Source organism: Pezoporus occidentalis, unplaced genomic scaffold (genome assembly GCF_034315485.1).
Source record: "Pezoporus occidentalis ecotype Australia unplaced genomic scaffold, CSIRO_AGI_Poc_V1 ctg52, whole genome shotgun sequence".
NCBI classification, from domain to species: domain Eukaryota; kingdom Metazoa; phylum Chordata; class Aves; order Psittaciformes; family Psittacidae; genus Pezoporus; species Pezoporus occidentalis.
The window spans coordinates 1,217,823-1,244,753 of NW_026915858.1; the positions used below are offsets into that span (position 1 = coordinate 1,217,823).

General features: G+C 41.8%; 1 protein-coding gene across 1 annotated transcript; it reads left to right on the forward strand.

Moving 5' to 3' along the window:
* Nucleotides 1-1,317: 1,317 nt before the first annotated feature.
* On the forward strand, nt 1,318-25,790 carry OPN3 (opsin 3). The gene is made up of 4 exons (XM_062637361.1): nt 1,318-1,760; nt 10,482-10,801; nt 11,913-12,164; nt 23,111-25,790. Exons 1-4 carry the CDS (start codon nt 1,409-1,411, stop codon nt 23,372-23,374), a joined length of 1,188 nt encoding a protein of 395 aa, XP_062493345.1. The 5' UTR covers nt 1,318-1,408; the 3' UTR covers nt 23,375-25,790.
* Nucleotides 25,791-26,931: the final 1,141 nt, after the last annotated feature.

A 26,931-nucleotide genomic window follows, 5' to 3' on the forward strand; every position in this document is an offset into this window, starting at 1 on the left:
TTTTTTAATTTTTCTTTCCTTCTTTTCTCTTTTCTGGGACTGCAGCCTGGCAGCCATGCCCTTTGAAATAATTTTTACAAAGTTCAAAACAGGCCACAAACCACCAGCATCTTCTGATTCCTGAAACAAATGTATTGAGTAAAACTTCTTTTCTGCTCACTATCTGCTTGTCAGGAAAGAGCCTGTGACTTGAAAGGCATGATAGCAGAAGATAAAGATAGAAATTGTATATAGATACGTGTTTTGAAAGATATCAAACCAACTCAACTACCCGTGTTTTCAGTCTCAGTTCGCAAGGAAACACACCCTCAGTCTAGCCCTTTTCATATCACTACGTGTATAAGGGAGGAAAAGAAACAGAGGTATAGTTTGCCAAGACATATTTCCATGAAAATTCTGTTGCTTCCACAGGTGACATTAATTGTTTGGAATTAGATACTAAGAAGGAATTAGAAGCTTTTCCTTCTAATTCTAAACTAAGAATAGATCTAAACTGAAAGTTTTATTTGGGCCTTTGTGAAGGCTGTAACACACCAGCACATGTGTGGGTCTGCTAGGAAAGCAAACTGGAGGTCTTCCTGTGAAGAAAACTGGTGTTTGACTTGGCAAGGTGTTTTAGGCCTTGCTGAGCAAAAATTACTGTGATATTCTCAGGGACCAGATGGGTTTGAAGTCAGTACAGCCACCCTAGCACATCTGGGGGCCAGTACAACACCCTCACTAAAACCTGCTAGGGCTGTACACAGGCAGCTCGGCCGTTCTTGTACTGTTTTCACACAACACACACCAGAGACAAACATAAAACTACGTGACTTAGTAGTACAAATCTGGTACCTTTCTTGCTCCGTGGCTGACAAAAAGGTGTTTGCCTGGGTCATGATGCTGGTGTTTGCTTTAAGGGTACAAACATTGGCACCTCTGTGCACTGTGGGGAAGCACCTCAGAAGAAACTATTGCTACAATAGGAGTTTTCATCAGCAGGATATCTGGAGAAGTTTAACTATGGGTTCAGCAGTTCATACCTCTTCCAGGAGTGGGGCACAAAAGAGTTCTGCTCAAACATGTCTCCCTAGAAGGAACCACCGCTGAAGGCAGCCGTGCCGAGCCAAAACACACAGAGAACTTTTTAGGGAAGATGAGAATACAGCCACATCCCAGCCATGACGAGACTGCTCAACGCAGCAAATAACAGAATGAGGGGAGCTACTTGTTGGGAAGGAGCCATGCGGCACCAGCGTGCGGCTGCAGTAAGGCCCCCCTCGGGCGGACAAGGCTGAGGCCACTCTAGGGCGCGCCCTCAGTGGGCGGGAAGCCGGAGGGGGCTCCTCCTTCTGCCCTCACTAGCGCTCTGCTATGGGGCTAGGAGCGGGCGGAGAGGTTTACTTCTGGTGTGGCCGGGCTGCGAGCCATGCACTCGGGGAACAGTACGGGCACGACCAGCCGCCCGGAGCCCGCGGCGGCAGAGCAAGAGGTGCCGGGCGAGCGGCCTCTCTTCAGCGCCAGCACTTACGAGCTGCTGGCGCTGCTCGTCGCCACCATAGGCGTGCTGGGCTTGTGCAACAACTTGCTGGTGCTGGTGCTCTACTACAAGTTCAAGCGGCTTCGCACGCCCACCAACCTCTTCCTCGTCAACATCAGCCTCAGCGACCTGCTGGTGTCTGTCTTCGGCGTGAGCCTTACCTTCATGTCCTGCTTGAGGAGCCGCTGGGTGTGGGACGCTGCCGGCTGCGTCTGGGACGGCTTCAGCAACAGCCTCTTCGGTGGGTGCTGGGGTCACGGTCGCCTCCTGTCCCGCTGAGTCTCTCCTCTCGGCTGCCCGTACTCTCCCTGTCAGCTTTCCCGGGGCTTCCGTCCCCCCTCCTGCCTGTTCCCAATCGTCACATACCCCTTCCCCAGCCGTCGCCTCTCCCCCGCCCTGAAGCGACCGCCTCGTCCCGGGAGTTTACTTCATCGTCCCTTCGTCCCCTTTCAGTCAGCTCACTCCGTCCCCCGCTCCCCTCTGGGAGAGGCGCTTTCCCTCCCGGGGAGAAGGGAGAGTGAGGAGCAGCAGCTGTGGTGGCTGCCAGGGAGCAGGGGTCGGGTCCCCCCTCCCGGCGGCTCCGCACGGCAGAGTTCTGGGAAGGTCGACAGCTCTGAGGAGAATGACGCGTAGCAGACATTAAATTCATTGGGAATCCGTTTCGGCCTCCCGCCCATGCCGATGTGACGGGAAACTTAGGGGAAAAAAGCAGCGTTGTTAAAAGGGGTCTCCGAGTTGGCTGAGTGCTGCTCAGAAAGCACGAGGTTGTATTGTATGTGGGGAAACGCTGTGGTCAGCGGGCGAGTAGCGCGTCCGACCTCGATGTCAGGGCCAGCATTGCCCTGCCCCGGTGGCACGGCTGGAAGCGCGGCTGCACACCGGAGCAGTTCTGCCCATCCGCCTCCAACGCTGCCCAGCCTGCCGCAGTACCGCCAATTCCTCTGACCATATGCGAAATTCAAGGACTGTCGTAGCAGTGGCAAAGGAATACGGCTTTGTTTTACTGATAAAGGATGCTGCAAAAGAACAGGGTTGTGTTTCTGGTGGTGAAAATGGCTATCAGTAGCCAAATCTAAAGCTCATGTCGGGTACTTTTTTTCTGGGAGAGGTGTGTAAGTTAAAGGCGGATCACAGTGTGCCCGTGCAATGTGTATGCACTGAAAATTGGCTCTAGTAAGGCAAATGAAAGTCTTTAGTAAGCTTTGTAGTTTTCCTGCTGAGTCTTTGTTTCACATGGCACTCTGGTCTACCTTTGGGTTGCTGGAACAAAGCAGATCAGTCATGATCACAGTTGATGGAATAGATGGGAACCTAGCTGACAGCTGATTTCCACTCATGATTGGGAGACATAACAAAGTTTGGTTTTTTGTCACAGTGTATTTGGTATATATGTTTATGTTCATCATGACTTTTTCAGAAAGAGGCAGGAGAACATAGGTGTGAAGCTGTTCTATGACCTTCATACTTGGCCACACTGGGGCTCCTGGCCAATGCTCTCGGTGTGGACAACAGTGTGATCATGAGAAACTGCATGACCCCATGAGTAAACAATTACAGATGTGGCATAAAGCCAGATGTTTTCTAAGCGTATAAAAGCAGGACTCTCTTGTAGCCAAATCTGAAGCCTCACCTACAGGTGGACGCACTGTGCAGGAATTTTCCCAGTTACCTGACACTCCTGGCATTGGCTGCAATGGGGCTTCCCAGCTGGAAGTGTGGGCCTGGATGATGATTCTGTGGTAATTTGTGATGTATTTCTTCTTAATTTGCTCTCTCTATGCAGCAATGATTTGACACATTGCTAATTTTGCGGTATACTTTACTCTTTTTTACTATATATGTGTGTGTATATATATATATATGATTTGCTTTATAGTACTTATTTACTATATAGAGAGATATACCTGATTTGGGTTAGCATGCTTATTTAATAAACCGTGCATGTTGTATAGCTAGTATATGGTCATTTTTGTTGGGTACCCTGCTTGTCAGCAGAACAGTTGCTCTTGACTGATTTGACTGGTACTGCATAATGCAGCAAAAACCTTATGGCTTGTATGGCTTGGAAGCTGTGGTGGATGCAAGATATAGTTACCCACTTGTGCAAGGCTTGACTGGATGATTTTTGTGGTACACAGCTCTCAGACATTTGCTAGTGTTACCAGGGAAAGCAGATGTTCATGTTCTGAAACTTTACAGTTCAGAAAGTGGCAACAGAGCTACAGACTGCGTCTAGGGATAACTGGCTGTATTTTGTGTTCTTAGCAATAGTTCCCTTCTGCATTATGATAACTTTATCACTCTGCAAGCCCATGTAGTAATACCTGCTTGTGTTATGTTGTACAGCTCAGAATTTGCTGTTCGTGCTACTGTTGGCTGCTTTTCCTGGGACTGGAAAGTTTTTCATTGAGCCTTTAGTATATTCAGAGTTCTGGTTGCTACAGTGCAAAACGGATCATTTTGACTACTGAACATACGTCCTTGTACACAAGTAGAATCCCTATTTTCTTATTTTACATTAAAATTTGAAGTCAAGATACAGTTCAGGTACATATGTCCTCACAACAGAGGCCAGGAAAAGAGCTTCTCTTTGCTATTACAAAGCCATTCTTAGCATGCCGTATACTACTGTGGGGAAAGCAACATAGATAACTAACAGACAAGTCTTTGATGACGTTGTTGTCTGTCTTAGACAGTAATCCCCATTTAATTTAATTATACTGAGTTCCAGTATTTATTTTTTAATGGGTGGTGTATCCTGGTGGAATATGATATCTACTTCAATTAAGTGATGTATTTAAACTGTGAAGGTTGCTTCTCCATGAGGTGTGCAGTCAATTCTATGCTGGTCCCACTGAGCCTGCCACCCTCTCGTTATGTAAAAGCTTTTAACTTTTCCCCTGCCTGTAGTTGACCAAGCTGTGAACAGCAGCGATCCGTGCAATCTCTTCATCTGATTTAGTAAGACTACTCGTACCTAAGAGGTTTGCTGTCTGTCACTGAGAGCATAAGTTTTTGGGTATAATTGCTAGAGCAGACACTTGGCAGGTAAACATACCCAAATGTCTTTAAAGTACAGATACCCTCTAACCTGAAGCAAGTATTTGTGCAATACAGGCTCAAGGCATATAATCTTTGTGTGCATCTTCTGCCTTTTCACAAGCAGGTTAACAAGATTTTTTAAAATGACAGTGATTGTTGCAGAACTTGATGTGCACAAGAGAAGTTTTTACCCTGCCCATTCCCAGGCAATGGATATCTGCTTTAATGCCTTCTGTACATAGAAATAGGTTCTTACTTCTGAACAGAAGTAAGCTAGTCTGATCCTGTGGAATGTACATATATACCTTTCAAACATACATCACTTCAGCTACAAGAAATGGCAACCATCTACCAGTAGTGTTCTTCTAACACTTTCTGTTATGTTTAATTAAGCAAAGGAAGAAAAGAGTGGTAAAACTGAATAGTAATAGAAATGGTCTTGAGAAACAGGAGTAAAAATCACATATCTGAGGCAGTCTCTGGACAGAAGATTGCATAGTAAGGGTGTACTTTGGGGTTGGCTTTCTATTATTAAACTTCCATTGTTTGTGATTAAAAGGCTAGTGCTACTGAAGTGTGATTAGAGACATTTGTATTTCCTAACTGTAAGCTGTTCTTGTAAGGGAAATAAGCACTGCCAGCTTTTAATGTCAAGTTAATTGAAAGTATTATGACCCTTCTGGACAAGTCGCCATTGGCATATGGTGGTTTGATCTTGATGAGCTACCAAGTAAATGTTAAGATTCAGGTGTATACTCCCTTCCAGTAATGTGAACTGGATCATGGGGAATTTTGTAAGCAGTCTTACTTTTCCCTAGAAGAGCTGCAGAGTGTATAGCTGAGGTTATGCTATTTACTTGTTTCAAGGCAAGCTGACTACCTCCCTACTCCTTCCTTCTGTCACACACATATATCATGCTGAAGTAGGGATTAATTGCTAGAGACTTTCCTGTGGACCTGGCTTTAAAACAAAGCAAAGCAAAAACATTTTTCTGTGTATAATTGTTAGCTATGTTATCTAAGACTTTTCACACTGAAGGAATGAGGCCCTGTGCCACCCTCTTGTGTTACTAATGTATGTTATATGCACTGACTTAATCTCACTAAAAGCATTTTATATGGTCAGTCAGCAGATGATTTTAGGATCTTGTGTTACAGACAGCTGGAGACTCGGTGTGCATTCAGCTTTAGCAATTTTTTTCCAAGCGAGTTAATCACTTGCAGGATTGAACATGGAAGAGATGTTAATTCCTCTGTAGTTTTATAAGAGAGGTGTATATAAAACATACAAGTCTATTATGCCTAGAAGTGATTTTTGTCTACCTAGATTTTCCTGCAGATGCTCTAATTTGTTGAAAATTCAGAAGTGATACATAGCTATTGCCTAAAACATATCATACACCTAATTGCTGAATTTAAAAAGACGGGTTATATGTTTTGTAATACAAAACTGAAGACTGAAGTAGCACCTTGTCTTGGACAAGTTGTTTCAACTAAATTGCTGCTGCCTAGCTTTTCAAATGTGAATGAGGCAAGGGGGATTTCAGAAGACAGGCTTTCCCCTCTGATCAGTATGCAAAATAGTAATTCAGTATTTGGATGTAGGTCAAGGATTAATTGATATAGAAAATATGTTCTTTAACAGAAGTCATGGTCTGTCTCAGAGTTGAATCTCTTTTGCTACATTATGCCATAGCATAATTTCTTCTTCTCTTCTTCGAGAGAAGAGACTGGGGAGAACTTACAGCCCTTAAAAGGGGCCTATAATAAAGACCGGAAGAGACTTTTTAGCAGGGCCTGTTGCAATAGGAAGAGGGGTGATGGTTTGAAACTAAGAGAGGGAAGATTCAGGCTGGATGCAAGGAAAACACTCTTTACACTGATCTGTTATGGTCAAAATTTGTCTTTCAGTTTGATTTCTGAGCATGCAAAGAAGTAAACTGGTAGTTTTACTTTCTACTGCTATGTATTCCCATCCTTTCCCACCAAAAAGTACTGTCTAGGATATTGAGTATAACAAATGCTGCTTGAAACCGTCCCTTGACATCAGAGTTAACTCCAGCTGAATTACATTTAAACAAAAATGTATAAATTCTCCCTTCCCAACTTCTCATTTAATTGTAATTTCCTCATTTGAGAGGAAATTTTCCTTCCTTGCAATCAGTGCAGCAGAGGTACAGGTTATTGCCCAAACCAGATATGAGCGACTCATAAAATTTTATTTATTAGTTTTAGTTTGTATTTTATAGAAATATGGTTGAACTTAACACTACTGTTAGCATATGGAAAAAACTTGCAGACTCACAAAATACGCGTTACACACTGACTGTGGCAAGTTGTCTGAACAAACTTTTTCAATATCTTTCTTGCTGTGAGTGTTATTAGTTTGTGTCATTACATGTGGAAGTGGCAGGCATATTCCAGCTCTTGCCACTTAGAGTCCCTTGGGCATCTTCTGCTTTTATGGTTTTGCAGCTTCATAATGGAATTTGTTGCCACAAAGTGTGCACACGGAATAGCTGAAATTCCCAGTAGTTGGGAAACTCAAATGACATATAAAGTTTCCAGTCATTGTTACAGATCATTCAAAGATATTAAAGTCAGTTTATACTGACTGATACTGGTCTCTCAATGAGGTTATTCTAGTTATGTGAGGTAATCTGTGCTGCTGCTTTCTCAGAGCTTTTGTTAGACATGTTGAATGTGCTTTGGTTGCATGTTGATGCAGAATGGAAAAGATGTATAGTGGGGAGGAATTCAGATTTTTTTTATGTTTTAGTCTTGTTCTTCCCTATACTGAAGTTGTATTAAAAAACCAAGGACATCCTCCATCCCCTAGTGAAAAACTGGACCTTATGATAGTTGGAATATCTACAAGCTGGAAAACTGTTACCAAGAATTACAGTCATTATTTCAGTCAAAAGTAAGAGCTCCCCAGTTTGTGGTGTAACTGAGAGTTGTGCAGTTGCTTGTATTTTGAGGGCTTAAACAACTTGTAGCATTTGAAACCTTGAAATCCTAGGTTTAACTTTCAAATTACACAGACTTTACAGTAAAATCAAAGTAAGTTTTATGACTCCAAGGGTCATCTGGTCCAACCTTTCTTGGCAAAAGCACAGTCTAGACAACATGACCCAAAACGCTGTCCCGCTGAACCTTAAGTGTCCAGTGTTGAGGAGTCCACCACTTCCCTCAGGAGATTATTCCAATGGTTGATTGTTCTTGTTGTGAAAAATTTTCCTCTAGCGTCCAGTTGGAATCTTCCCAGGAATAACCCCTCATCTATTTCTTGTGACTCTGTGTAAAAAGGGAGTATCCCTTTTCTTTGTAGCCACTCTTTAAATACTGAAACATGGTGATAAAGGTCTCCCCTGAGCCTTCTTTCCTCAAGGCTGAACAAAACCAGTTCTCTCAGTCTTTCTCACATGTTTTCCCAGTCCTTTTGACCTTTTTGGCTCTTGACTGGACCCTTTCCAGCCTGTCCACATCTCTTTTTGCACAGCAGGGACCAAAACTGAACATAGTATGCCAGGTGTGGCCTGACAAGCACTGAGTAGAGTGCTTTGTTGATGCAACCCAGCATCCTGTTGGCTTTCTTTGCCACAGCTGCGCACTGTTTACTCGTATTAAGCCTATTGTCCACCAAGATCACCACGTCCCTTTCCACAGAGCTGCTCCCCAGCTGGGCAGATCCCAGCCTGTGCTGCACTCCTGGGTTATGTTTTCCCAGACCTTAACAGTTGTCCTGTTGAACTTCCACTGCGTCTTGTCAGCCCACTCCTCCAACCTATCCAGGTCTCCTGGCAGGGTGGCCTTCCCCACTCCGTTTGGTATCATCAGTAGACTTCATCAGGGTACACTAGATCCCATCACCCAGGTCATTCATGAAGGTATTAAATGGCATTGGGCCCAATATTGATCTCAGGGGGACCCCACTAGTGACAGGTCTCCAATTTGAAAAGGAGCCATTCACCACCACCTTCTGGGTGCAGTCAGTTCCCCACCCACCACACAGACCACTTGTCTAGACTGTAATACAGCAGTTTCTGTAGGAGGAGGCAGGGGGAGACTGTATCAAAAGCCTTGGAGAAATCCAGGTAGACAATGTCCAGCACTGGCCCCACATCAACTGAGCAGGTTGTAGAAGTCAGGTTTGTCAAGTGCGATTGCCCCTGGTGAATCCATGCTGGCTTCTCCCAGTTACGTGCTTCATTTGACTTGTGAAAGACCCCAGGAGGATTCATTCCATAACTTTCCCAGGGACTGAAGACTGATGGGCCTGTAATATCCTGGATCCTCCTTTAAGCCCTTCTTGTAGATGGAGGTGACATTTGCCTTCTAGTCTTCTGGGTTGTCCCCCAGTCTCCATGACTTCTCAAAGATTATGGAGACAGACCTTGCAACAATGTCAGCCACCTCTCTTAAACCCTCATGTGTACGCTGTCAGGGCCCATCTATTTGTAGGTGTCAGGCTCCTGTAATATTTCATATACCAACTCTTCCTTCGCTGATGGTTGATCTGTGTTTGCATCAACCTGGATTTTTGTTTCCAAGGCCTGGGATTAATGTCAAGCCCAGGAAATATGTAATATTTCCATATGTAATATGGAAACAGTTCTAAAACATTCCTATGCAGTGTAATGGGTGTTTAACTGAAGTCATAAGAGTTACTCTCTAGAATTTCTATGTTAAAAAGATGGATAGTCAAATCTGCAAATTTACAACCCTAAGTTTTCTGCATTCTATAGGAGTAAAGTAGTGTGAAAAAGAAGTGCATGAAATATTTTATTGGTTTTGGTAACATTAAAGGAGGGAAAGAAAACAAAACAAGAAACAAACCCTGTTCAGTCTTCGGTATGCCTCTGAGTTAAATAGCTTCAGAAATGCTGATGACACTACTCGGAAACTGCTCCTCTGACTATTTCTGTTCCACTCGGCAATGTCTGAATGCTGAGAGATATTGCCTGTATTTCAATTTGCTCATTCAGTAAAAGCAGTTTATTGGTAGTGTCAGGATAAGGTAATGCTGAGAGCTGAAAATCTCTGATTTATGGCATAACATGTTAGTAAGTGTACAGTGGGGTTGAAAGAGTACACAGATAATTGAAAATAACACTGATATTTTTATGATATCAGCAAGATAGGAAAGGACACTCAAAATAACCCAGTGTCTTACAAATGGGACTCCTTCAGCAATATAACACTTTCCTGGTTGTTCTTTGGTATGCAAAGACTCTCGAGAAATCTTCAAAGAAATTGGAATTCTCCTAGTAATTTTGATCACGTTAAAGGTGTATAGCTATGCTCAGTTGTTGAAGGCTTTCTCTGACTTGAGTCTGAACTCTGAATTCCCTAGGTTTGTAACAGATTTTGTTATTGCTGTCTCATTTCTTTATGGCAGCTAAATCTCAAAAAAAAACCAAAACAAAACAAAAAAACAAATACCCCAACCTTAAAACAGTTCCCCCCCCTCCCCCCCGCCCCCGTGAAGCCCACCCTAAAACAGACAACCCCCCCTAAAACCAAACAACCCAATGACAACAGTAGCAAACCCTTCAACAACTGCTAACAGAAGAAGCTCAGTGTGAGCATGATCTCTCACTTCATGAAGTAATATTTAGGAAGAAGTATTGGCTTGTTGTATTTTATTTTTTTTCCTTGTCCTTCTTCGTGGTTATTGTATGTCATGGGTCACGTCAGCACCCTTCTCTGAGGAGTCTTGAAGTTAGTGGTACTGTTTGAGTTAGTAGTTACTGAGTGATGGGGTGTTAACCAAGAAGTATATTGGTGTTAGATTCACAATATGAGCCAGCTAATTGTGAGTTAACCTGCTGGCAAAGGAAATGTTTATTAGGAGGACTTCAGTCCACTTTGCAATGTTTGTGAGTAATTTACTTGATTTTCTTTATTTTTCTTACAGGAATTGTTTCAATTATGACTCTCACTGTTCTTGCCTATGAACGCTACATTCGAGTAGTTCATGCTAAAGTGATTGACTTCTCTTGGTCTTGGCGGGCTATCACATACATCTGGCTCTACTCATTAGCCTGGACTGGAGCACCTCTTTTGGGCTGGAACAGATACACACTGGAAATTCATGGATTAGGTTGCTCCGTTGACTGGAAGTCAAAAGACCCCAATGATACCTCCTTTGTGATCCTTTTTTTCCTTGGGTGTCTAGTAGCACCTGTGGGGATCATGGCCTATTGCTATGGCCATATTGTCTATGCAGTAAGAATGGTAAGTTAATTCAAATAAGAGTTCTCTTACTGTAGCATTTTCAGTGAAAAATGCTGTATATTAAGCTTGGATCAGAGTCTAAATTCACACTCTTGCATCCTATTCCAACTTTTGAATGTTTAATGTTCATTCATGTCAGGTACCAATAGAGAGGATGTAGGGTTGGAGGAGAACCAACCTAAAGACACCAAGATCTATTTGTTGTGTAGTTTGACAGGGAGGTAGTTTAAGGAATGCTCACACTCACTAACTCACATCTAGGGTTTTTTTTGCCTTGAAAAGGGGCAAATATAAAACTGCAGTTTTCCTGATCAGAGAACTGTCTTCTCCTCACCACTCCTGAGAAGACAACCCTGTAAAACTCTTCCAAGTGGAGATTAAGCCCTGTTAAAACAGTTTCTTATGTTAAGGCGACCCATTTTAATTCAGTCCAGATCCTTTGTGTCAGAAAGTGTTAATGTTTTGTATTCTGTGAATAATTAGCATGGATCCCTTCAAGTTTGTGGTCAACAGTATTGGCACAACAAATAATTGTTATGGAGAACACTCACATGCATGTCCCACATCTTTTCCTCATTTTATGACTCATTCAGATAACACTGGGAACCGGCTGCCTAGTGTTCTGCTGTAAATGGAGTTTTCATAATTGCAGGGTAATAAACTAAGTGGCGGAGCAGTACAGAAAAATCTATTTATGCAATTATCTTCTCTTTAAAGATTGCTGATGACACAGATCTGCAGGATTGTCTAACTAGTCAGACAAAGGATCACTAAATGTAAACTGAACTTGCTTATGCCAGTGGGTGAGAGCAAGTCAGTTTTCTAAAATACTTATACGTGCAGCATGTTTTGTTACATCACTGGATTTGTTGTTTTCCAGCAGATATGCTATCCTGTTTTTCTTCTAATTATATTTTTACACCTAATATACCCAGTAAAAGTCTGGTATGCGTGACATAAAATTCCGGAATTGTGGTTCATACGAAAAGGTGTGTAGTGTCTGTGCCTAAAACTGAATTAGCAAATTAGTTATAAAGAAATGTAGAACTATTAATTTTCAAGTAAACTATAGAGCTATCGTACTTCACCATTTTATTTTTTTCTTCTGCAGCTTCGCTGTGTGGAAGATTTCCAGACTGTTCAAGTGGTCAAACTTCTAAAATATGAAAAGAAAGTGGCTAAAATGTGTTTCTTAATGATCTCCACGTTTCTTATTTGTTGGATGCCCTATGCAGTGGTTTCCCTCCTGGTAACGTATGGCTATAGCAACCTTGTAACTCCAACAGTAGCCATCATCCCATCTTTCTTTGCGAAGTCAAGCACTGCTTATAATCCAGTCATCTATATCTTCATGAGTAGAAAGGTAGGTACATTAAAGTAAATCAGATTTAAACTTTTCAATTGGTTATTCAAATAAGAATCTTTAATCTGTAAATCTTAATTTTTTTTTAATTTATTTTTTAATTTGAACAGCTAGAATAAATGGTAAAGATCTGGTATAATTAAAATCCCTGATGGTGATTTAAATACTACCTTATCAGAAACTGATTTTAAATGTCTGAATTTACACATGAGCACACACATTAAAGGGAAGGGGAGGGGTGTCAAAATTTGTGTCTGGTTTTGGCAGTTTACCCATGAAATGGATTACACCTAGAAAACCTCATCTGAATCACTCCCTCATCACAACAGAAATCCACCACAGAAAATTCATAATATCCAGGGTTTTTTAGGAGATAAAAAGCCTGCCTTTGACTTTTCTATTATTGCAACACAAGGATTGAACAACTCTGCATACTATTTCATATGTTACACCAGTAACAATTTTCAGAGCTACTATTCATTGCAGCACCTCTAAAGAAAGAGGCTAAACACATACACACCCACCCCCCCCCCATGCTTCCACAATTAGTTCTACTTTATTCACTCCAGCATGATAGTAAATATAGCATACAGATATGAGCCTGAGCTATGAAGCCAAATAGAAACCACAGCAATCACAGTGACTGTCTTCAGCCACTGTAAATTCCATTCTATAAACAATCACTCCCTAGGCTGTTTCCCCGCCCAGCCTTGCACCCATGCCCACAAATATTCGCTGGCTTGCTCAAGACGCAGGTGCACTATCAGCAATCTTATTCTTTAATTATCCACATAGGGGGAACAGGACAGCTTGTAGTTCCCATATCTCCCCCTTTTTTGTGTTGCACGATCAAGGCGGCAAGCACTTTGGCTTTGGTTCTTCGCAAGCTGGCAACAAGTCTCCACATCAGATGGAGGAGAAGCAAAGTAAAGTGGTGGTGTCCAGGCTCCAAAGACAAGATCTCACCAATGCACTGGCCAGACGTACTGGGAGCCTCGGGAACCTGAAGATAGATGCTGTTACTTCCAAAGACACAGTCCTTGGCTTTCCTTGTCTCCTTCTCTGCTTCTGCTTAAGGAGTCTTAAATCACACAAGAGCAGCTTCTTGATATTAGCATTTGAAGATGGAAGGTTCAAATACAATAGTTACTTATTGTATTATTATTGCTTATAATAGTTATGCTAACTTCTGCTTTTTTATCTTGAGGGTGATGAAACCTGCTTTAGGTGACTGTGCTTGAGCAGGATATTTGGACTAAATAATCTCTTGTGCCAACCACAGGCTGCTTAGCCTGCCCTTCCCTTCTGAATGGCCCTCTTAGAGGAGGCCACCTGTCACAGCAAGATCTGGCATAGCATGTGTCCCCAGCACTCGGTGCCTACTGAGTTACAGCCAACAGTAGAGCTAAAGGTTCTTCTTGGTGGCAAACACAGAGGCAAACCCAGTCTTGTTCTTGACTGTACTAAGAGGCATTTGGCCAGCCTCAGTCCTTGCACCTCATTGTCAAGGCAGAGTTTCACCAGCCTCATCCAGTAACAAGTCACTACCATGGGAAAGCACACACAGATTTACATTAGCAGTATAACTACTACAGGGTGCAGCAGTGCATTGAGGGTAGTAGTGACAGTGATGGACCAGCCACAGAAAATTTCCCACCAGTGATGTTCTCCCACCTTCTTAATTTGTTCTGTTACCTGCTTTATAACACTACCAGCATGATGTACAGTTATTAGGATCTTTCTAGCTTCTGCCTTAGCATATTCTAGCAGCTACTGTAAATTTGCATGCTCGACATCTCTTTTTACAAGTGAGAAATCCATACTGATAGGGGTTGGGGTTTTACTACGATACAGTGTGTAGTTTCTTATTAGCAACTGGCTAGTAAATGCAGGTGGTTTATACATAAAATCATAGGCTCTAATAATAGCTACATTGGAAGCACACGTATTTGAATTGTTAAACGCAGTCTGGTTATAGACTTCATTGATTTGCGTATATTATTATTTGTCTCTAAATTGGAGAGGCATCAATTTGATGGGTGGACCACTCAGTGGATAAAGAACTGGCTGGACGGCCTCATGCAAAGAGTTGTGGTCAATGGCTCAGTGTCCGGCTGGAGACCAGTAACGAGTGGTGTCCCTTGGGGATCACTGTTGGGACCAGTCTTGTTCAACATCTTTGTGGGTGAAATGGACAGTGGGATTGAGTGCACCCTCAGCAAGTTTGCCGATGACACCAAGCTGTGTGGTTCGGTTGATACCCTGGAGGGAAGGAATGCCATCCAGAGGGACCTTGACACACTTGTGAGGTGGGCTGATACCAACCTCATGAAGTTTAACCATGCCAAGTGCAAGGTCCTACACCTGGGTCGCAGCAATCCCAGGCACAGCTACAGGTTGGGCAGAGGAGATTCAGAGCAGCCCTGTGGAGAAGGACTTGAGGGTGTTGGTTGATGAGAAAATGAACATGAGCCGGCTTCAGTGTGCGCTTGCAGCCCAGAAAGCCAACCACATCCTGGGCTGCATGAAAAGGAGCGTGACCCGCAGGTCGAAGGAGGTGATCCTGCCCCTCTACTCTGCTCTTGTGAGACCTCACCTGGAGTATTGTGTGCAGTTCTGGTGTCCTCTACATAAAAAGGACATGGAACTGTTGGAACAAGTCCAGAGGAGGACCACGAGGATGACCAGGGGACTGGAGCACCTCCTGTATGAAGATAGGCTGAGGAAGTTGGGGCTGTTCAGCCTGGAGAAGAGAAGGCTGCGTGGAGACCTCATAGCAGCCTTCCAGTATCTGAAGGGGGCCTATAGGGATGCGGGGGATGGACTCTTCATTAGGGACTGTAGTGATAGGACAAGGGGTAACGGGTTAAAACTTAAACAGGGGAAGTTTAGATTGGATGTAAGGAGGAAATTCTTTCCTGTTAGGGTGGTGAGACACTGGAATGGGTTGCCCAGGGAGGTTGTGAGTGCTCCATCCTTGGCAGTGTTCAAGGCCAGGTTGGACGAAGCCTTAGGTGATATGGTTTAGTGTGAGGTGTCCCTGCCCATGGCAGGGGGGTTGGAACTAGATGATCTCAAGGTCCTTTCCAACCCTAACTATTCTATGATTCTATGATTGCTAGTTAAGCCAGAAAAGTATTGGAGAGGACTCCATACCTACAGCGCTCATCACAGTACTTGCAGTTTGATGTAGACTTCTCAGTTGCCCCCAAGTAATGTTTTGAAAATCTTTCCTTTTTCTCTTCCTCTGTCTCATTCTGATTGGGGTCTTCAAGGTCAGCTCTAGCATCTGAGGCACTGGGTTCTTCAACTTGTCTGTCCAGCTCATGGTTTGGCTTGACAACCTGCAGGTAGGAGGGCACAAGCATACCCCACCCCCAGGTTATCAGCTCCACAGGCCCTTCCCATTTCTGTGTCCCCAAACCACACTCCAGCACATTCAGAAGGTGCAGTGTCAGAGGAAAATGTCATTGTAGTGCAGTGACAGGAGTATTCATGCAAGATTGAGTGCAATTCAAAAAATTCAGTGTATAGATGGCATTGTCTAATTGTTCTTGAGGGACCATATTCCCCCTTTTTTGTTTTTGTAGCATGAATTTCAGAACAGTGTGAGCTCATTTCACAATCCCCTGGCTTCCTGTAGAGGACTGGGGAATACCAGTGACATGCATGACACCCAATTGTTGTAAAAATAGTGATAAAGCTAATGAATTATTCACAGGGCTGTTCTCTGTTTTCAGCTGGGAAGGAACTCCTCAGGTAGCATATGCATGTGTTAAATGTTGGATAACATCACGGGCCTTCTCTCCTTTATGGGCTGAAGCTGAAATCACATGTGAAAATGTGTCAACAGACATATGAACATATTTAAAGGCACCAAAGGAAGCAATTATGTGTAACATTTGTTTGCCAAATCTCATTTGCCTTTAAGCCATGAAGATTTACACCCATGGCAAATGAGGACTGAGCTGTTGACTGACAGTCAGGGCAAGACCTGACCATTTGCTTTGCTTGAGAAGACAGGTTAAACTGTTTCTTTAAAGCAGAGGCATTCTGATGAAAAGAGGAATGTGAAGTGGCTGCAGAAGTAAATGCTGAGAGTTAACAGTCAAGGAGTTTGCTATGTCTACCTGCAGTTAAAAGGGCCAGGCAGGTTGGAATGCAATCTAATATGACCAATGAAAACAGAATATATCCTAGTTTCCAAACAAAGTTTTAGCTTCAGCAAAATGTCAGTGCACAGTTATTGATTTAACACGCTAAAAGGAAGTCATGGTAACAACCAACATATTCTGAGTCACAAACAATATTTAAGGATTCTGCAGGGAACAACTGTAGCTCATGTAAGACTGCAGCAATTTCAACAAGCAGTGTAGAGTCATCCACATGTATAACAGAGGATTGCCAGGAATCATTTTGAAACCAAACAACAGCAGCTTTGCTGTTTTTTCTCTAGAGCCATCAACAAAAATGGTTTTAGCATCTTGAATGGGTTGTGTTTGAATTACATATCACTCCTGTAGATCAAAATCTGAAAAAGCTTTTAGCAATTTATGTTTTGGAGTACCATATTTTTTTTTTCCTGTAAAGTCTGCTAACACTGTTTGGAAAGAAAGAGACTGAGGAAAAGGGACCTGAAAGTCTGTTACAGTTAATGGTAAATACAATTCTTCAGGGTCGTTGCCTGTTAAATGTTGAACCCTTGTACAGCCTTTGGCGACTAAGTCAACAATCATATTTAATGGTTCTGTCACAGTCTTTCTCTGGGTATGTGGTAAAAAAACCCATTTAAAAAAGTAAACAGAATTACTGTTGATTTGACATATAACTCCTAATGGCCTTTGTTGCATATTAACAACAAGCAGAGAAGTTGGCAAGTGTAAATGCATTTTATCTGCCTGTAGCATCTCAGTTTTTTGAGTCACTGTATTCAAAGTGTCAATACTTTTAGGGGTAAGCTGACAAGGAGAATTCAAGTCTGAGTCCCCTTGTAATAAATCAGAGAGTGGTTCAAGGTTGGCATTAGTAATACTCAACATAGGACCCACCCAATTAATAGTACCTAAGAGCTTCTTTAAATCATTCAAATTTGTGATTTTGTTTGCCAATTTTATCTTCTGAGGCTTTACTGTTTCTTTTCAGTTAGCACCCACCCCAAATATTTCCAGGGTGGCATTTTTTGTATTTTTTCCTGGGCAATTTGTAGACCAAAAGAACATAAATTTTCTGCTAAATGATTAACGTTACTTTCTAAATACTGTTCTGTTTCTGCACAGACCAAAATGTCATCCATATAATGATAAATTATTGATTCAGGAAATGTGCTCCTAGTTGGTGATATAGCTGTGGAAGCTACTAGCTGACAGAGCGTTGGACTGTTTGTCATTCCTTATGGCAAAATAGTCCATTGATAGCTTTGAATGGAGCAGCACAGTTGACTGAAGGCACAGAAAAATCAAAATTACCTCAATCTGCAGGATGCAAAGGAATTGTAAAAAAAACAATCCTTCAAATCAATAATGTAAAGAAACCATTCAGGTGGAATCATAGTAGGATTAGGCAAACCTGGTTGTAAAGCCCCTGTGGGTTGCATTACATTATCAGTTGCAAGCAGATCTTGCAAGAGTCACCATTTCTCTGATTTCTTTAGAATTGCAAAAATGGGTGTGTTCTAGGGGCTAGTAGATGGAACAATATGTCCTGCTTTCAGCTGCTCTGCAACCAATAAATGTGGTTGCTCAAGTTTTTCCACTTTTAAAGGTCACTGATCAACCCAAACTGTTTTTTCTGTTAACCATGAGAGTTTGAGCATGGGCTTCAGATCAGTGAGGATAAATTTGCCCCATCTCTGGTAAGCAACAAATTCCACTGCATTTGCAAATCTCGCCCCACAGATTCATAGAAACTGGGAGTATACATGGTTGAAAATCAGCTACAGCACCGTCCGGTGCAATAGCTTTGAGGACTCGACTACTTTTAAAAGGAGACTGCATACCTCCTATTCTGGCTACTGTTGCTAAAGTCTTTTCAAAGGGCCAGTCAGCCATTGAGATTGTGAAATAATCAAAACATCTGCCCCATCATCTAGTAATCCACTAAAGTCTCTATTCTCTATTTGCAAATTCAATAAATGTTGTTTCTGATTAATGTCCTGGGTCTAATAAACCTCAGCTTTTCTACAGCTTCCAAATCCAGAGGTATTCCTTGTATTAATTGCTACTTTTGGCACCCAATATGGAATCAAAACAAGTTGTGCTAGTTTTTGACCTTTTGGAATTTTACAACTGCCCTTTAAGGAAGATGCTAAAATTTTTGTTTCTCCAGTATAATCTGAATCTGTTACTCCTGGATGAATGTTTATTCCTTGGAGAGTTGTACTTGAGTGTAGTAACAAAAGATCCATAAACCCCTTTGGTAAAGGTCCCCAAACATTGGTAGCTATAGCTTTAACAGTGGCACAGTCTAATTGGGTCTTGGTGCTTGTTGCCACATCCAAGCAGGTGCTGCCTGTTCTGGTAGCTGCAAGATAGGAGATGGAGCATTTGCTGGAAAACCCCCTGCTGTTTTGAGGGGTATTAGGTTTTGCCGCACCCCTCTTGGAGTTTCCCAACAAAGGATTTCCATCCTTATCAAATTTAGATTTACACTGATTGCTCCAGTGATATCCTTTCTTGCATCTGGGACAGAGTTGAGATGGTGTTTTTTTCTTTCTGCTTTTGTTTCTTTTGGGGACACATTTTACTAACATGTCCTTCCTGTCCACAGTTAAAACATTTTTGCTGACACATGTTGAGTTTTGATAATGCAGCAGCCAATGCAGAAGCCTTATGAACCTCCATACCTATATCCTGACATGTTTTAATAAACTCAGCGATGTCTGTAAATTTTTCCCTGACTAGGGCTAAAGCTGCTTTGCAGTCTCTATTTGCATTTTCATATGCTAGCTGAAATAAAAGCACACCAGCACCCTCAGGATTATCAATCTGCTTTTGTATAGCATTGCTTAATCAGTCTATAAAAGACAAATAGGGTTCCTGAAACCCTTGGTGAACAGTTGCGAAAGAAGTAGTTTTCTTTCTTGATTCACGTATTCGCCTCCAGGCTTGTACAGCCATATGAGCAGCTTGCTGGATTTGATGATAAGGGTGCAACCATTGCCTGTTAACATATCAGCATCTATTGGTGTTCCTCTTTGAGCATTATCTAATATCTGTAAAGCCACTAAGTCACTATATTCCGATCTCCAGACCGAGTATTGATCAGGTGTCAAAATCGTTTGCATTAAAGTGTGCCAATCCCATGGTACCATAGATCCTGAACTAGCCATCGTTTCTAGCAGACCTAATGTATAAGGACTTTGAATTCCATTTTCCATCACTGATTTTTTCAATTCCTTAAATACTGTGTACGGAATACTTTCATGTACTGGTTGTTGTTGTCCCTGCCCATCTGTTCTATAAAATACAGGTAAAGTGAAAGCAATGTCTCCAATAATATCACCATCCTCTATCCCTTTCTCCATACATTTTTGTATAAATGTTTTGATAGCCTTCTGGTTAACAGCTGGCCAAATGATTCTTTATCGAGATCAGTCAAGGGAGGTGCAGTAGGTTGAGGAACATGAGGAATATTTGATGTGAATACCTTTAATGGCGTCAGAGGCGGATGTAAATTTGGCTCCTTTTCTGAATCTATGGGGCCAGAAGCAAAAGGATTATCCGGCGTCTCGGAAAAGATATTTTCATCCTTCTGTCCTTGCTCTTTCAAATTGCCGGTATTTTGATAATTTGTTTTATCATGTTTCTGAATTATATTGTCAGCAGGTTGCAAATTAGATAATGCAGAATAGACAAAACGCCATGTCACTATTAAATCAACAGGAACCTCCATACCAAGGTGATTTTGAGTTTGCAAATGTTCTCCCACTCTCTCCCATATCTGAGTATAAGATGACCCTGTTGCTGGAAACTAGTTGCAATTTGGTTTGACCCATAACAAAAGTTTCATTGCTTCTCTCTCAGACAAATGATATCCAGAGGATTTTAAAATTTGCTGTAAAACTTTCAAATACAGTTTCTGTTCGGCTGATTGTACTTGTCCCATTTTTCTAATGCAATGCCATGATTCCCTGTACAATGGGTGTTACTGACCTGTAACAGGGAAATGGCGGTACCAGGAATTCCCTGTCGGGTTGCACGGACACTGCAGTGTCAAGCAGTTTAGTGCCTCACATGGGGCACCATTTGCAGTGTTTGTAAAGAAAGAGGCTAAACGCACACATGCACACACGCACACACACACCATGCTTCCACAACTAGTTCTACTTTATTCACTCCAGCATGGTAATATATAGCATACAGATACGGGCCTGAGCTGTGAAGCCAAACGGAAAACACATCAATCACGGTGACTGTCTTCAGCCACTATAAATTCCATTTTACAAACAGTCACTCCCCAGGCTGTTTCCCAGCCTGGGCTTGCACCCATGCACACAAATACTCCCTGGCTTGCTCAGGACCCAGGTGCGCTATCAGCAATTCTTCTTCTTCTTCTTTAATTATCCACATAGGGGGAACAGGACAGCTTGCAGTTCCTGCATTCATAGCCAGAGTCTCATGTGGATGACAGTGAAATGTTTTCTGGGGACAAAAACATTAACATGCTGTTAAGAAGAGATACTTTTCCATGAGAAACAAATTTATATTTTTGTCTGCTTTTGTGTTCTTCATTATGAAAAGTAGACTGCTGATATAATGGTGGTAATAGCTCATTTCAGTGCTTTACAGAGCAGAGAGACAATGGAAGTATTTGGAGTTATCAGTGGCATGCCAAATATATGGAAACTAGGGAACTACACATCTTTTTCTAAGTCATCAAGTTATAAAGATAACCACTGAATGTTGGTGAATTTATTTAGACATAAAGATATCTTCACCGTAACCCAGAACACTAACTGGAAGTGTAATGCACATTGTAAACTTCTGAAACCAAAATTGTATAGAGTTAAAGATATCTGGATTTTTATAGAATCACTTGAGAAAGGGTATAAAACCATGAATGATTGCTAGAAGGGTTTCCTTGGGATTTCATTATCTTTTGGCTCATTATAGAGATGGAACTGTCTGAGATTTCCTACCTGGTTTGCAATTGCCATGCAGCAGCCTGGGCCAGCCAGCAGCCAGCGGGGACAAGGCAGCCAAGTCACTGGGTCTCATCCGCCAAGTGGGCAGCCAGGCAAAGGCTGTAGTGCAGCTCAGGTCAGGACTGAGGGCAAAGGTGAGCTTAAATGCTGTTTCTGAGTGAAGGCAGGCAGCCCCCAACATGCTGTCTTGCAGCTCCCCACCTCCCCCAGCTCATTTCATAACAAGCTGATGCAAGTTTACACAGCTGCACGGTGTCAGAGCTGACCCGGATATTGGGAGCTAATAATAATCATGTTCAAAAAGGAGTATTTTTCAACAGAGGGATTTTGATTTTTTTTTTATACCGTGACACTGACTCTGTACCCAGACATCAGGCTGAGTAATTTATCTGAAAAAGATTGTGTAGGTTCTGATATCCAGAAGCAAATCAAACTGGGACCAGGAAAAATGCCAGTGAAGTCATAGCCAGGATAAGAACGAATCGGCTGAACACACTGATTGGAGATACAATGTGAAGTACTTCTCACTCACTTCTAATTCCAGATTAAGACCAAAATGATATTTTCACTCATCTTCTGGGATGTTTTGCTTTTAAAAGGAATTCTAAACCCAGTTCTTCTCTAGAATATCCTTCCTCTATTTGACTGTTCTAACATGCTTGTGCTTTCTCACTTCTCTGCTACTCTGAGGTAAGACATCATCTCCAAAACCTTAAAGGCTTCCACATGACCATTCTCTTGCACCAGATTGTCCTTCTCTATCACCTTGTAACTTTATAGATCCCCTTCCCAAAAGGACCTATTGCCTCACCTGTGTCAGAATAGCATTAATTTCCTATGAGAAAACCTTGTTCCAAACTGGCATGTTGGAGAGTTTCTTTCATAATAGTTGGAAAAACAAATACCCATGCAGGATAATACAGAATGATTTTTTACACAGCTAAATAGAAGACTGTTAAGAAAAATGTCCTCCTTCCTTTTCAGGGAAAAGGTGGATTGTTTCTTTCCCTGCCCTCTTTGTTGCTGTGTGTTTTTTTCCTTGCAAAACCAGAGAATTTCCCCAAAGGATCATATTTGAGCTTTAGATGTGTGCAGATGTGGAACTGCTGAGTGAGTGTATCTTTTAACCCCCATACCTGAATCTTTGCTTTGTGAAGGGTGACCATAATTGGAGCATGTGAAACAGTGCTACTGCTGGAATTATCATTCTTTCTCCTGATATGAGCTTTCAATAAATACTTTGCATTAATTTAGACACAAGGTCGAACAAACTTCCTGTATCATAAGTGGTTTCTAGTTAGCTGAAAGACTTCTATTCTCTCCATATTCAATGGGAACACTTTAGTTCTGTGTTACCAGCCATGGCAATTTCATTTTATGTCTGTGTCCTTCAATGCTTTTCTTAACATTCCAGACCCTGGAATTAAAAGGAAGAAAACACTTTCTGTCCCCTTCCTCCCCTTGTTTCCTCCCTCTGCATCCTTCTGTGAAGTGTTTATGAGAATATCTTCCCCTGCTAGATCAAATGTGTGACCTTTGAATACAGGAACGATGCCTATACCCCCTAGGCTGTGGAGCCTAGACCCTGTGTTCTTTGCAGATCTTGCTGCTGGTGAAATATTCAGTTGCACTTCAGTGCTCCCTACTGGCTAGGTGATCCTAAAGGTACCCACTAAAAAGCCACCATATTTGTTACAGAAGTCTGTTATTTTGAGTCATTTACTGTACTGCTGTCATCACTAGATCATATGTGATAGTGAACACTTAGGAAGTTGTAACTTCATTCTATATATCTCTCTTGCAGTTTAGACGGTGCCTCTTACAACTCCTGTGCTTCCGCCTGATGAGATTCCAGAGGACCACGAAAGAGACGCCAGTGACAGGGCATGATAAACCAATACGGCCGATAGTTATGTCTCAGAAAGCAGGAGACAGGCCAAAGAAGAAAGTGACTTTCAGCTCTTCCTCTATAATTTTTATCATCACCAGTGATGAAACTCGGCAAATAGATGACAACAGCAAACATGATGAGACAAAAGTAAATGTCATTCAAGTAAAGCCACTATAGGGATGAGTTAAAGAGATGTGAGAATGAGATGGACTTCAGCCAGTAGACTGTTTAGGTTGGAAACCAGTTTTAGTGGCAATGCCTGTGGACTGCCAAGGGAAACCTCATTCTTAAGCTGTGAAATACTGAAGGGATTCTGCATCTAAGGCTCTGCAGGCAATTCAGTTTTGATCACAGTACTGAAATCTCTTCATCTGTGCCAAAATTGCTGATGGATGTCTTTACTATTCATTTTCTTAAAGCATATTGTAGGACTTCTATTCAGGAGATATTGGTCAGGCTGGAGGAATGCACAGACAGAAATGTTACACAGTTCAGCAAGGGCAAGTGCAGAGTCCTGCGCTTGGGAAGGAAGAACAATTCTGTAGCACAGCAGGCCAGGCCCTGGCTGCCTGGGATGCAGCTCTGTGGAAAAGGATGTGGAGTCCTGTTACACGAGGACATGAGCCTGCAGTGTGCCCTGGTAGCAAGGAAGGGTAGCAGCACCTTAGGCTGTACTGACAGTATTGGAGCCAGTAGTCTGAAGTAATTATGTCCTTGATTCAGTCTTCAGTAGACCATATCTACGTTATTGCATCGACTTTTGGGACCCCAAAGCAAGACAGATATCTGTAAACTGGGGTGAGTTCAGTGGAGTCCCCGAAGATTGTCAGGGGTTGTAGTACCTTACCTTGTGAGGAGAGGCTGGGGGTACTCCTCTTTACCAGCGTGGAGATGGAGCATCCTCACAGGAACCTAATATCAGCCTTCCAATAGAGATGGGGAGGTTTTCAACAAGATGGAGCAAGGCTCTTCAGGGCAATTCATAGTGGAAGTATCACAGACAATGAGCATGAACTGAAATAAGAGATTTGGGTGAGTAATAAGGAAAAGGTTTTTCACCCAAGAATAGCCAAACAATGGAACAAGTCATACTAGAGGCTTCCCAAGGTTCCTTTAGTATGGAGTTATAAGGGAAGAAGGAGGAAGAACGTTTGAGGTTTCCTACAGTTCAGTTGGTCTGAATTGGTGCTTTGCAGTGTAGGGGGTGAGAAAAGTGATGTCATCAATGACTGGGACTACAGTTAAACCAAAAGGCCTGAGAAAGCTGTCCTCTGTGCTCAGCAAGCCATTCTCTTGGTGCTATCTGGTAGGACCCATGAGATACATAGTGAAGAAAATCCTACCAATCAAAGCATCAATGAAAAAAGGTCAGTGAAAAGGGAGACTTGGTTTAGGTTTTGTTTTTTGTTTTTGTTTTTGTTCTTCAGTTATTACTATTATGTGCTTTATGCATCTTTATCTTGCATCCATTTATTCTGTACATGAACAGAACAGGACCAGGAACATCATCCTGTATTAATCCTGAACCTGCTCTGGCATTCTGGTGAAAGTAACTGTTAGGCAAAAGTTACCTTGCTCTTCTCTAATTGTAGTTGTAATGTGAGTGATGAGAGATCTAGTTGTAGTGTAAGTAATGATTTTCTTTGAGCTCAGTGAACAGAACAGATAGAGAATTTTGTCCTTTTTTTACACATTTTAAAATATTGTTGGTACAAAATGGTGACAGGATTCTGTCCCAGACGTGGCTTCCTGTCAGCATGGGGTGAGTAAGAGAACTAATTTTTAATTATGGCAGTTGGTTCTCCACCGCATCCATTGCACCAGTGTAATTTCTCTGCCTCAGTCTGGTAACAGGCAGTATGGATCTGCAACATGCAGCTTTTCGATCTCTGTGAAAGCTGTGAGAAAAGTAAGAAATTTCTTGTTTCCTCTGGGGACAAATCTTCTGAGAGGTTCAGAGGGAATGTGCACAATTACTGTTGGCACTGTAGCTTAGTCCTCTAGTCAAGAATGAAGCTTAAAAAATAAATACAAAAAATCAGGGTCTAAACGTAGAAGCTTTCAGCTAGTGTTCCTGGGAGTAGGGAGTGACTTCAGCTCAGAACAAGTGACATGGTGCTGTACCTGTGCTTTTGAAGAGGTAAATTTGTTATACATGCACCCCTCCAGAGCTTTAGCACTGGTAAACAGGCTCTGTGTTGTGTTTAAAAGTGCATCTGGAGTCCACTTTGGTTTCTGGATTAAATCGTATAATCTGAGAGAAAACAGATGGTGATATACTTGTCTTTGTTTCTTTCATATTTGTTATTTTTAATTTATTTAGTTTTTAAAATATGTTATTTTAAATGCGCAGAAAGTTGTCTTAACCATGTCAAATATCTGCTCTTACTGAAGCATGTTCATTGCAATTTCAAGAACTATGTTTTCAGTCAGTGATCACTACATCTATGCACATTCATATTTACAAATGGAGAAAGATGTACATTAGCATTCCATGTAATTATTCCATCCTTTTAACAAAATGTTTGGTATTTTAATGATTTCTGTATAATGAGTCTTCAGTGAGTGATTAAATGTACTTTATTTATATCAATGTGTTCTCTGTGAAGTACTTTTTCCCCCACCAAGAGGGAGATGGTTTGGTATCGTTACTTGTTAGGTACTGCTTGAATTATTGAAATGGCATTATCTCCTGAGAAAATAATAGCATTTCAGGATTCCAGCTGACCTTTGTAAAGAACAGGGAACGAGTATAGTGTCTATAAACTAAAAATACCCAAGATCTATGAAGGTCAAATTTGAGTAATTAACAACAGTATATGATTTTTAATGATTGATGTGCAACGATTATTAAAATACATAGCACACTAACAATTATGTAATAGATGAAAACTAAACACTAAATATTGTTGTAAAATTGTTATCTTGGCTACTTTGCATAACTTGGTGGCCTAAAACGATAAATCTTGTGAAACATTTATAATAACTTGTTATAGCCTGTAAAGCTTCACTAGCTTTGTAAATGTACCCATGTGAAGTTAGCATGCTGCAGTCCTGTTTGCTCGTCTTAAGCTTAACTATTTTCTGTGGGTGGCTGCAGCACTGATGCAAAATTCACACCCTGACACAGAACTTAAGCACTGTAGCAGTGAGGCTTTTAATATCACCAGGTTATTTACAGATTTTTTTAAATCTCTCTTAAAAAATTCAAGTCAGTCTTTGTTCTATTCTAGGGATGTCACAACTGGCTAGTTTAGCAAGGACTTGTGGGACCTTTCTCTCCCATTACAGGGAATGGAAGAGGAAGATGGTTAGTATTAACATTTGGACCATTAGCTGTTCCTAAAGTAACAGAAATGCAAACTAAGAAAGAGAGGGAGAAAGTGCAAAGGGCAAAAGGACACATTATTTATGAAGATTTTAAATAAACTAGTTGGTAAGAACTTTCATGATCCTTTCATCAAAGGGAAGTGGCAGGTGTGGTGAGTACCAGGATAGCCTCAGAGCCAATTAATTTCTCTTAATGATGTTTCATTGATTTCATGCATTACTGGAAAAATACATATGATGATATAGCTAGGATGTTATTTGTAACCTGCAAATGCAGGAACCTTGGTTAACTTGCTGCCCAGCAGCTGCTGGTCCCAGACTCTGTTGTGAGGCATTTCCACATCCCTTTCATGCTGAGGAAGGATCCCTTCTCATCCTGTGTTATGGGGCAGCCATGAATCCTG

Excerpts from the sequence above, each read along its gene's own strand:
- OPN3 (XM_062637361.1), top strand. The coding sequence starts at position 1,409 with ATGCACTCGGGGAACAGTACGGGCACGACCAGCCGCCCGGAGCCCGCG. Across the intron at positions 10,802-11,912 it reads TTGTCTATGCAGTAAGAATG|CTTCGCTGTGTGGAAGATTT; the intron begins GTAAGTTAATTC and ends TTTCTTCTGCAG. Across the intron at positions 12,165-23,110 it reads ATATCTTCATGAGTAGAAAG|TTTAGACGGTGCCTCTTACA; the intron begins GTAGGTACATTA and ends TCTCTCTTGCAG.